Source organism: Fundulus heteroclitus, chromosome 11 (assembly GCF_011125445.2).
Source record: "Fundulus heteroclitus isolate FHET01 chromosome 11, MU-UCD_Fhet_4.1, whole genome shotgun sequence".
Lineage (NCBI taxonomy): Eukaryota > Metazoa > Chordata > Actinopteri > Cyprinodontiformes > Fundulidae > Fundulus > Fundulus heteroclitus.
Genome location: NC_046371.1, coordinates 17,786,048 through 17,798,231, shown reverse-complemented (window position 1 = coordinate 17,798,231; position 12,184 = coordinate 17,786,048). Strand labels below are relative to the sequence as shown.

The following is a 12,184-nucleotide window of genomic DNA, read 5'->3' as shown; positions in this document are numbered from 1 at the left end:
TTTTCCCTGAGATCCTTACAGCAATATAAATCCTACAGTAAACCTATATAAAACTTAGTCGATATATAAAAATATCGACTAAAAATGCACAAATCAGTTGGTCAGAGATTGGGATCCAGCCGATTCCCCAGCATCATCAGGGAAGACAGGTAATCAGAAGGTCAAATGCTAAATTACTTTTTTACCCCTACATAATTAATGCATCTTAGCCTAAGAACTCTCATCGCTATTAGTCTATGAAAGCATCATCTAGCAGCATGTATATTGATGTACTTTTTTTCTTATCAAATGGGTATGATTTTGATTTCCTTCATTTTGTGTATGATGCAAAACAGCTACCTTTAATAAAAAAAGAGTATATTATTTCCTTTATGTGTTATAGTCTATAAGAAAAGAATAAAAAGTTTAAAATTTGAATTGATTGGTCAGACCTAGAAAACTAAATAAAACAAAAACAATAAATACAACAGATTGCTTTTAGCAGGTAAAGCCTGGTAGTTGCACCTCCAGGTTAGACATGAGCCTCAGACGGCTAGCCTAACTCAGAGTTTCCCCCACCGTATTATAAACCTGGCGGGCCGCCATGCCTTACATTCTCAAAACATTCTCTTAAAATGTATTTACTTTTGAATAGGTCCCCATAAATATTGTATCAGCAAAGAAAACCAACCAAAAAAAACAACAACTTGCAGCATTCTAGTATTAATATACAAATTTCCCCTGACTACGCAGTCCCCTTTGTTAATCCCAGCATCCTCCACATCAACAAGATAACCACTAATGTCACAGCGATGACAAACTGCAGCCGGCGTGGCGATGACTCCCACTGGGGCAACAAGACGGAGTTGCCTTTTTGCTTCTTGTGATGGTTCAGACTCGGGAACCCGCCGTTGTGAGGCTGAGGAACACTGTGTCCAATAGAAACGGATGGAGGATGTCTCAGCGTGAGACCAGTGCTGTTTAGTAAACAAAAACAAGGGAACCGAAAAGGACGTAGGACGCACTCGGAATGCAAACGGCGCAAAAAACCACGGTTCACTGACCAATGCTGCATGTTAAGATACAAATTTGCTACGCATTTTTCCAGGCTACCTTCAGGCAGGAACAAAGATTATAGCAACGCCAAAAAGACACACTTAGTTGGCTGAACGTATGACGGGAGAGACTTGAAAACTGCCCCCGGTTCTGAAGCCCTCATCGTTTTTTTGCAAGCATTGTCAGAACATGGTTCTATTACATAACGCTGGCAAATATTGACAAGGGTAGATCAGCTGCCAGCCCAAAAACAAAGCGGGACCCACTGGCAGCTCGTGAGTCCGCCACTGACTGTGTGTCAGCCGCTTGTCCGGCACAACGGCAACAACAACTGTCATCTGTTAGCTGTACTCACTGCCTCCTAAAGACTTGAGCAGAGACTTGAGGCTGATGTCAAAGAACCCCGAATCTTGCTGGCTGGTCGCCATAGCTGCAGAGGCTAGGTCGCCACGGTGACAGACAGCAGCCGGGGGTGGGGGGGGGATCAGGACGGCAGGATGAGGCTCGGAGGATGGGAGCGAGTGAGGAGGAGGAGGAGGAGGAGAGCGCTGACGGAGTGAGGAGGCAAGGAGAGAGAGGGAGGACGATGCAGGTGGGCAGTGAGCGATGCGGATGTTGCGGCTGTCTGCTGCTCTGAGTGTGTGCGCGCGCGAGAGCGAGGAAAAAAAGTGTATGTCAGCCCTGCCTGAGCTCCGTGTTGCTATAATGCTGGCTAACACCTCCCCACCCCCTCTCTGTTTTGCTCTCTCAGGACAGTGATACACAGATGTTGGGAGATGCAAGCGGCCAATCCTCTTAGAGGGTGAGAGAGAGAGAGAGAGGCAGCGAGAGGTCAGCGCGGAGCATTAATCACTAAATGGGAGGGAAACGTCAAAAATTAAAAGCAGGGGAACGAGAAAACTAGAGAGTGATACACAATGTGGAGAGAGGAGAAAGCGGGCTGGAGATAATACAGCCTAACAATAACATTATGCCAGTGTGCCATATAGTGCTGTGTAAGTGTGCTGTGAGGCTTATAAGCCAATGAGAGCTGAGGGAAACGGTGACTCACAGACTGAATCAGCCAATAGCGGGGAACAACGGGTTTTTGTTATCACTGCCTCAGGTTGACATCACATACAAACTGCTACTGAATGTTCTCTTCTGTTTTACAGTCACTTTCTACAATACGATGTAAAGCTTTTTAATGTTAGGTTTCTCTCTCTCAAAACAATTATAAAATGCTGTTCATGATTTTGCATCTTAAATAAAAACAGACATTCCCCCCAAAAAACATGAAGCCCAAAGAAACAGACGTAAACATGTCAAGATTAGCTGAAGAGGGATTTATAATCAGCATCTCTGTAGGTTAAAACAATTCAAGAGAGCTTTGATTTCACTTGAAGACCTACATTAAATATGAAAAATAATTTAGCAGCTTAATATTTTAAGTCACATGAAGCTATTCCAAGTGGGATCATTTTTGTGGGAGTTCATAGGGAAGGCTTAAGGGTTGGCAGATGAATACCACCACTGCTTTTCTCAAAAATAAGTCAACGAAAGAATCAGAACTAAATGAAAAAGACTAACAATGGAAAATCTGGGTTCTTTTAAAGAGCTTAAATAGAGATCTGTTTTTTTTTTTGTAACACTAACTTTCAAACACTGATTTCCGTTGAAGAACTTGCATATAAGAAGATTTAAAAAACAGCATTTAAAGTATGTTTTAACCTTTATGCTATGAGTGTTCATTAATTATTAGTATCAGGAGCAAAGGGACGATTATCACGTTTGTATAGTAGTCGGATACCTTGATAAATAAGGCTTTTACCAATATTTTAAAACATTAAGATCACAGAGTGTACATTTATCTTTGCCTTCCTTTAGAGCAATTAGCACAGTTTGCACAAGCATCTGTAGATGGTAGTCTCCCTGTTTATTCCCTTGTGAATGTGGACACTGATCTTAACTATAAGATTTACAAATCTACCATGTTTCACTAAGACAATTAAAGGTTGTAAGCTCAAAATGACTTTGCTGCTTTCTCTCGGAGCGTGAATACACTGCCTTCAACGTGCCCTTCTAGAAAATAGTTTCCTTCTAATTAGCTTATTAAGTCTCTGAGCTTTAAACATCTCACAACAACTCCAATAGACATCTTTAAGTGGTCTTACCCCCAGAAAAACCATCTACACTGACCAGTGCTGTTGTTGCACTCAGCAGTCAGGCCTGATCAAGCAGATTCGATTCTTGTCACCAGCCTTTCTAAGCCCATAACTGAAATGATCTTATTGCTTTTTTATTTTTACTTTTTAAGACTGAAAACTCAAAATGCCTTCATTAGCCAGCTTCAAATGGTCCCTCCACAGCTGCAGCTTAGCCACCATAAGATCCTTCAAAGACTGAACACGCAATTATTCATCGTCAGACAAAATAACCTCAAAGGTTTTAAATTTCCTGTCGTATATTCTACAAGCAGTACCCGACGTCTAACCAATCATGCGCCGGCTGAATGCATTAGGGGTGCATAATTAGGGTCGTCGTGTAGTTCCTCGGGTGACCTGGAGTAGTGGCGCAGGACAATGTCAGGGAGGGAGAGCGGATGGTATGTGAGCGCGGGAAGAGGAGAACGCCTATAGGACAGAGGATGTTGAAAGCTGCCGCTCACAGGAGAGTTACGGAAGAAACAGGATGGCCTGATTTACATTGAGAGACAATTAAAGCCTGATCTCAAAGGAAGAGAGCCACGACAGAGAACCTCTGCAAGCTAAATTAGCTCAGCTCATTATGTTTACTCTGCGACAGTCGCGGAGGAAACACTAACAGCAGATGACATCGTGATATTGTGGCAATGGTGGTGTTACTTACTGTTACATCAGCTATACAATTTACTGGGTCCACTCTCTTTTCTTTGTCCACTCACCTGTTTTTTATACCCACTTAATCCTGTTGAGGGTCACAGGGGAGCCTGTACTTTCCCAGCATTTAATGGGTAAGAGGCAGGTACAGCCAATTTGGAGACACATAGGACAAGCAACCGTGAAAACACACGCTGGGACTAAAAATCTAAGGCCATTTAAAGTGACTAGTTACCCTGACATGCATGTGAGAACGTCAGATTAGAGAAGACATGAATCTGCAAAGCTCCACACAAAAAGGCCTCACCCACTCTAGCTGTGACGCAAAAGTGCTAACCACAGAGTTTATGTAAAGAATTACACCTTGCCTCCCCCCGTTTCTCAAACTCAAGATCGAGGAACAGATAGAAAGCATTATTCGGTGTAAAATTAACATATAGACAAATACTATTCCGTGCAACCCTGCGTCACAGCCTGGATTCTTATCCCGAAGGCAAGAAAAAAAGGAATCTCCAAATTAAGATGCAAATCGTTTGCTGTACTAGATGTGGCCAGTGTTTGAACAGACAGAGGAAAGCGCAAATGGGAAGCACTCGCCGGAGTTCACCCAAGGCAACCCAAGATAGGAAAATCTATTCAAATTCATAGCCAACTATCGGAAAAGGGGAAATTTGCACAAAGATAGAAACAGCTACACCCATATTTTGGGTCAGAAATGAAAATAATAAACACAAAAAAAAAAAATGCACACACCCTTGTGAAGCTCATGGGATTCCTCACATTCTGAGCAGAGGCCTGGGCATGCCAGCTGCTGGAATGTGATTCCTCCCAACACACACGTGTGTACAGATACAAAGCGTGAACTGTATCGCATGTTCACTCAACTTGAAATTAAACATGTATTAAATGTTTGTTTTTGGAGGATCCAAAAGAACTGGGTCAGTTATCTGATTCATTCCATGTTTAGTCTCTAAAGGCATCAGTTTAGTGCTCAGGTTTAAAATGACTGCATGTGAAAAAATAAGTCTTAAGACCAAGTATTGATGAAAGGTGAAAGGAAAAACATGCTGATATTTTCCTTCATTCAGGATTAATTTTGGCTCAGAAATGGGGGTAGCGCTTTCTTATAAAAACAAAATTGATTAGTTATAGCTAAAAGTTAACTACACCTTTCAATCTGGATGAATATCTACAAGTTTCAGCCAGAAGCCCATCTGCAGCCAATAAGGGCAACTGGAGTTATTATTGTTGCAATGGGCTCTTTAAATGAGCAAATCATGTTTCTTGCCTCTACTAGAATACATTCAATCTATAATGTTTATTACCACCATTGGATCCGAATAAACATTATTTCCCTTTGAGGTCAAACTGCTAGATTGTGGGACATCTTCAGGACTACAGCCACATAAACGAATTACTGGGAAGCTGTTTATCCTTTAAAGTTGCCGTCATACTGAATGTTTACATGTCAAGAACTCATTTGATGTATGTCTGTAGGTGCATTCTTTTCGCTGCAGGAACTTTTTCAGTAACTGGTAGGGCTCTCGCCAGTGCATTTCAGCGCAATGGCCCGTTAAAGTGAAAGTTTTCAAAATTACACTGAAAACAGATGTTAATGAGTTTGAGAGCAACATAGAAAAGTCAGTAAAGCTCTTGAACGTGCATCAGCGCAGCTATAAGCCTCCCAGACAACATAAGCTAATGCTAGCTGTTATTAGCTTGAGAAACATCCCTCATCGAGCTGCACTATGCATTGCTCCGCTGTGAAAATGCATCCAGAGACGCAGCAAAACGACTGCCTACCTTCCCCCGAAGCTAATTATCCTGCAGCACTTATGTACTTTTATTTGCAAACACAACATTGGAAGTCAGCCAGCCATGCTGAATATGACAGTGCTTTCACTCCAATACATTGATGAAATCTGCTAATCCTCTTGTTACTGAAAAGCGCTTTATAACTAAATCTGCCTTGCCTCAATTAAAGGATCTGCAAGCTTCCACTCATCAAACCCTTTCTAGTGGCATTTGACTTAGCTTTTATCAAAAGGCAAGGTCAACTCACTTGGGTTGGCTATGTTAGCCACGCCAACCCTTCAGAATGCTGTGGAGAGTGAAGCTTCGTCAGTGCAGACAGAGTGTCTGCATAGCAGTGCATCAGATTAATTGAGGTTCCTATTGGATCATAACTGCCTGCAACATTTACATTCAGGTGATTCTCATAGAAGTGGAAACTATTTGTGGTATAAATTGCTTCTTAGTTGTGAAGTGGAATCTTTTTTGCCATATCCTCAGAAAAATCACGGCTCCCCATCTTAGTAGATCACGCTACTTGTCCTACAGTGTCTGAAGTGTACGCGGTTATTGCTGTAGCATTATTCATGCAAAAACGCCTTTGAAACACGTGATATGCAAAATGTGACTGGGTTAGTAGAAAGTGAAACCATCACCCTGCTGGAAACAGTAGAGTCGTAAGTTCTAGAGCTTTGGACCTAACCAGAAATAGATTAACCACAACAACAATCATTTCGCACTGAGCTGTTATCCATCTGTGGATTGTTATTAGTTAACAGGAATACTGGCTGAAACATCACAACAGTGTAAGAGTACACAGCTGCACACAACCCCAGAATGAGTCTTTGAGGTTCAGGGTTCACACAGTAGCGTCTCCCTGACACAGCTGGGTTGATCCAATAGGTCACTGTTCTGAAGAATGTCTGAGTGAGACAAGTTTTCATGCCAGGCATACTTCCCTCCCTCACATCAAAGCCCCGGGGGTCCAAAGTACCACAGCCGAGAAGCCCCGCAATATTCAATTTCATAGCATTTTTTGCGTGTTGAGAATTTGACCTTTTTAACCTTTTCGCTCAATTATTTGGAAGACTCTGTTAATTCCTTTCTGAAAGAAATGTTTGTGCAGGTGGTGCTCTGATCCACAGGCATTACTTCAGCCCAAATTTCCCCTTCTACTTTTAACTGTATGCCTCCTTTTCACTCTTCTTCTCAAGCCTGGCTAATTTTCCCACCGAGAGAAGAAAATTATGCCGGCACATTTTTGCTTAAATGACAACAATATACATAATTATCTTCAATTTACATCCGCTGAAGTTTTACTAGAAACGTTTTTCTTTTAATATTACAAATTAACAGTAAAAGAGCACTTAGCTTTACATACACACTGGTAGTCTTCATTTTACTCATTTCTATTTGTTAAAGAATGAAATAGCCACAAAGTTAGGTTAAACAGGTTAAACAATGGGTGAAATATCTGTTTCTGGTTCTGACCGGGTTCTGACTCTTTTACTCAGTAATAACGGGATACTACCGTAGCTTTTTGAATGAGAAAAGGACAGAAACAAGGTTGCACAGATATGCATATCGTGCTGATGATAACAGGTTGCAAGTTTTGTATAAATGTTAATATCCTTTATGGAAGTGTGTACCTCTGATACCGTCATGTAGTTATGTTATTTTAGAATAAGTGCTTATCTTTAATGTACCACTGGGTGCTTCTATTTGCCTGTCAATTTGCTGTAGATACAAATACATTTTACTACTGAAGGACAAATTAATTATTCTATACTTAAAGGAATTGCATATCAAAACAAACATGGATCTGGTGCATAAAAACATATTTTTCACAGTGTAAACAACTCTTTTTTTTTTTTAAAGAAATATTTATTTGTTATTGCATTTGTACAATTTGTCCTCTGAATTTAACTTATCACCCTTAGGGAGCAGTGGGCAGTTTTACAGCGCCTGGGGAGCAATTTGAGGTTACGGGTCTTGCTCAAGGACCTATGGCAGCAGTCTGCGGGGGCCGAACCAGGCACTTGGAGCCTTCTCAGAAGGCAAGCGCGCTGGTCTAACCACAAGGCCACCACTAGCTATGTTTAGTTGAGTTTCAAACTTCTAGCAGCAGCTCCTTGTTTAGGTCAGATCATTGTTTTGCAGGGAGGTCAGGGGCTGAGTGTCTCTGTTATTGCGGCATTGCTGCCAAACGAAGTTCGACAATCTGGGTAAATATGCAAGGGTCAGTTTGTAGAGTTTTATACAGATGGTTGACTATATTTTTATTATTATTATTATTATTATTATTATTATTATTATTATTATTATTATTATTATTATTATTATTATATATATATATTTTTTTACCTTAGCTAAAGTAATCAACACTACAAGTAGTAGATAGCCATTGGTGTAGACCACTGACCAATGCTCATTATACAGCTGAGGACTGGGTAAGTAATAAAATCCGTGTTTACTCAAAATAAAAAGGTTATCACTCTCCTACGAGCATAAAAAACCAGAACAACGACTAACTAACTAACTGCGCTAACGCTTATGTCGTACAGGAGGCATGTAAAGACAGAGAGGGTCTGAATAGCAAGCGATTGATCTGTGACTTCTTCACATTCTTTGGTGAGAAAAACCTGCATATTCAGATTCCACTCGGAGAGTTGGGGATCACTATTTTATGTAGGTTGAACCAATCTTTCTAAGGTTTCTTGACTCAAAAATATCCCCTAGAAAACGAAGTACGCACACCCAAACATGAGGGTTGTCACCAGGCCATCACAGCATTCTGACAGTGAACAGAAATAAAACCCATCACAACATGTGTTCACCTACCAAAGATCCTTGTCCTCTTTCTGGATCTAGACTGGAGGACCTTTGAAAATCTCCCAGTGAAGGCGCTGGGGTCAAATGTGTCCAGTGACAGACAGGCAAAGCGATCCAGGAGAATCCCATCCTGGCTTTGGTTCTGGTTAAGAACTACCTGGTCTGAAGCCTCCTTTGGAGATTTACCATCGCTGGGATCGGAAGCACTGCTTTCAGCCTTAAGGCCATTGGTGGATCTCTCGTCCTCTCCAGACATGTCTCTATCGTCAGCAACGCAAAGTGCTGGAGATCAATCCGCTCCCAGGAATCAATACTCAAAACGATGCCCTCTTCAGAGCTTTCAAATAGATGCTACATGGTTTAACTTTAGATCCAAAAAACAAAACGTTGATATATTTTAAAAAGTAAAGCAGTTCAGGAATCTGTCTTCACTGTCTTCTTTTCCTTTTTGTCCGCATGTTGGTATCCAGTTTCCTCCTATGGCATCTTCTCTTTATGTAGAGTTCATTCAATCCGGCGACGGTGAGCTCACAGTCTTGTTACAAATCCAAAAATCTCCTCAGTATTCACACTCTCTAGAGTCAATCTTCTATATTCCTTGTTTAGGACTCCAAAAGCGCTTTCATACTCCCACTTATCTGAGGAGCAGGTTTTGTTTTTCCAAGATGTTTGACTGCCTTTGCAGCCCTTTGGTTCTTCTCCCTTTCTTCCTCAGTGTTTTCGAGTCTCTGAGGCACAGCTGTGTTTCTTTGCTCTCAGGTGGTGAGCATGGGAGGGATCCAGTTCCAACAGCGCAGCTTGATTGGGCGGTTTAGAAAGTTTGGGTGGTTCTTCTATCCCTTCTCCCTCTCTCACAGAGGTTTCTTCCCCTCTTTCATTTCAAAACTACCTCCTTCCGCTTACCGTATTATTTTTCATTTATTTTTTTTGACAAGAGGGGATTTCTCGCACACCTGTGTCGCCGACTCTACTTTCATTCTGTGTCCCTCCTATAGGAGCAAAGCGTGACAGATACGCATACATCTGCTCGACATACCATGGCATGTGGGTGTGTGTTAACAGCCAGAGTGCCTGTACTCACTGGTTGAGGCTGTTTAACCAGTTATCTTAAACTCAACATGCTAATGGCGGAGGTAGGATTACTGAGACACACCCATTCACAGAGGTGAAAACAAAGCCGACAGAAGACAGAAAGGATTCACAAAATATTCTCATCCTTGTTTGATATCGCGCGTTTAAAAAGAGAAAAGTGAAAACGGACTTTCTGCGTAATACGTTTGCGGCAGGACAAATAGGAAGAAGTTGGTTAGCAGGAAAAACTAATGTTACATTAAAATATACTGCAAAAACAGATCTAAAAATAAGTAAAAGTTAGTGTATTTATCCTTAATTTAAGCAAGTAAATAAGATTATCTGCCTATAGAATGAGTATTTTTACCCCTAAAATAAGATAATTAGATATCCTGCACTTGAAATAAGATGATGGAGATGAATTGTTCCTGTCTTAAGTGCAAAAATCTTATTCCATTGGCAAATCATCTTATTTACCTGCTCAAATCAAGGACAAACACACAAATTTTAAGAACATTTTACTTATTTCTAGTTCCGTTTTTGCAGTGTACATGTTAACACGATGATGGTAAGAATTCCTGGATACCCCTGGAAAGGCGCCAGAAATTGACCCAGACCCTTAAAAAGCAAACTGCCCTCCTGTTGCTTATCTTCCCAGCCTTGTACGGGAAGTTTAATGTACGGTTTTTGCTCTGCTGGAGTGATTACAAGTGGTGATGTCATGGCGTAATCAGGCAAATTTAACTCTCGCTAGTCGCCCCCCCCCCCCAAAACATTCTTCCAAACGTAGTTTTGCTCAGCAATCCCTAAACAGGCGGTAAAAGTGATGAATGAGTATTTAAAAAGACGGCTCTGCTAAATAAATTCTGTTTTCCTCCTTAGGCTCTCTTCAAAGCACATATGTGCATGCTTCATTTCACTTCTGTTTTCCCCGGAGGGTCGGGCAGATCGGCCCTCAGAGGAGGTGTCTACCCTGAGGTGACTTCCTGCTGTTTGCGCCGCTATTGTCATGGCATCGGTTCCACTGAGCGCCTCGCCCAGGAGCTAATGTGGGGGTGTAGTAACAACAACACTTGTATGCCTTACATGAACAGGCCGCAAAGTCAGTTGAACCATTTTGCACGCCACAAACTGTAACACGCTTCTCAGGAATGTTGATACTTCAACAGCGGAGACAAATGTATAAAAGTCTTTTTTTAAATATATAATCCTTGGTTTGTTACCTACAAATAGACCAGGGGTTCTGATTAATGTTTTTAATAAGTGATTTCAGGTCATGGTGCTTGCATTAAAGAAATATGATAACAGAAGCCCTGAATACATGATGCAATCGATTACATCAATATCTTTGATACCTGCTGTATTTTTATGAATTTATTTTTCCTTTTTTTTGTCAAATGAGCCGAGTTCTAAAGGTTTTTTACAAAGTTGTCAAAAACCAAAATGGTCCAAAGTGTGGGGGATCGCTTCAAGTTACCTGAAGAGAAGTAGAAGTAAGATTTTGTTGCAAACTGCAGCGACTCAAGGCCACTGACGGGCGGACAGGAAAGATAAAACCGTCGTAGGTTTGTTAAAGTTCCTCTCTACAGTTAGAAACTTTGTCTGGGTGCTACATTTTCCCCTGAATGAGTAGAAATGGAAACGTTTCAATGGCAATGATGAAGTTCCTTTGTGTTATCCTGCAGACTGACAGTGAAAAAACACATTTTACATCACATTTAAATTGTTTAATATCTGGATAACTAAAATTTAAGTCAAAACAAGCCAGGAAGTATTACATACTGTTAATACATACAAGGAATTTGCAAGCAACAAGGAGTCACTGCAGTTGAGTAACATAAAGATATATTTGTTTTCCTTGGAGATGCTCTGATGAATAAACTGTGGCTTATTTCTGCTTATTTCCAGTTCAAGCTCATCTATTTGCTATTTGGATTTCTGGGGCATTTAATTTGTCAATACGTCAACATTAAGGGCTTCATTTGGTACATTTACGGTCATGTTGCAAGTGGTTTATCTGTGGGAGAAAATAAAGCATATCTGCCAATTAACCACTGCATCTAAACTTTGTTATACACTTACATAGGAAAAAAAGAGAAGCAATTTTCTGAGGCAGAGAAAAGACACAAAAAAAAGCCCCAAAAGAAAGTAAACAACTCCTTGATTGTTGTTGTGGTTTGGCTACGAAGCCTTCACACCCATCGGATCCTTCAGCTGATGGGACTTTTCCTGCACCTTCTCCAGACTCAAAGAACTTCTACAATCTTTATGCTCTTTCAGCCGCTCAAACCATTCAGCTCTTTAGAGGATAAAAGTAATGGACGCCGCTAGTTATATTCTTTGCTTGAAATTATTTAACCGTTTCAAGACAATTTCTTCCCAAAAGAAGTTAATGGGACCTGCTTTCAAATCATTTAAACGCCTTATGCTTAATACTCCCCTTATGTTTAGATAGAACGGTGAACGGTGAAACCCTTAAACAGGTCACAAGACATTGGATTATCACCAGATGCTTTAACTACGAAATATCTTTTACCTTTTTTGTGAAACGCTGTTGGAAGTTTCATGAAGTTCTGGATTGAATACATCTTTTTCCCTCCAAAACTGAAGGCATTATC

The 12,184-nt window shown here is 40.8% G+C and overlaps 1 protein-coding gene across 4 annotated transcripts in view; it reads right to left on the bottom strand.

The window, feature by feature from the left end:
* The window catches only part of fryb (furry homolog b (Drosophila)), a 69,512-nt gene extending 60,296 nt beyond the window's left edge, over nucleotides 1–9,216 (bottom strand). For 2 of the 4 annotated variants that reach the window (XM_036143000.1, XM_036142997.1), the window contains exon 1: nucleotides 8,505–9,216. In XM_036143000.1, the coding sequence (XP_035998893.1) occupies nucleotides 8,505–8,751 (247 nt within the window). In that variant the 5' untranslated portion in view covers nucleotides 8,752–9,216. Of the gene's footprint in view, nucleotides 1–1,390; nucleotides 1,516–8,504 lie in introns of those variants that run through there. The other 2 variants (XM_036142999.1, XM_036143001.1) reach the window with 2 other exon arrangements.
* Between the last annotated feature and the right edge of the window lie 2,968 nt (nucleotides 9,217–12,184).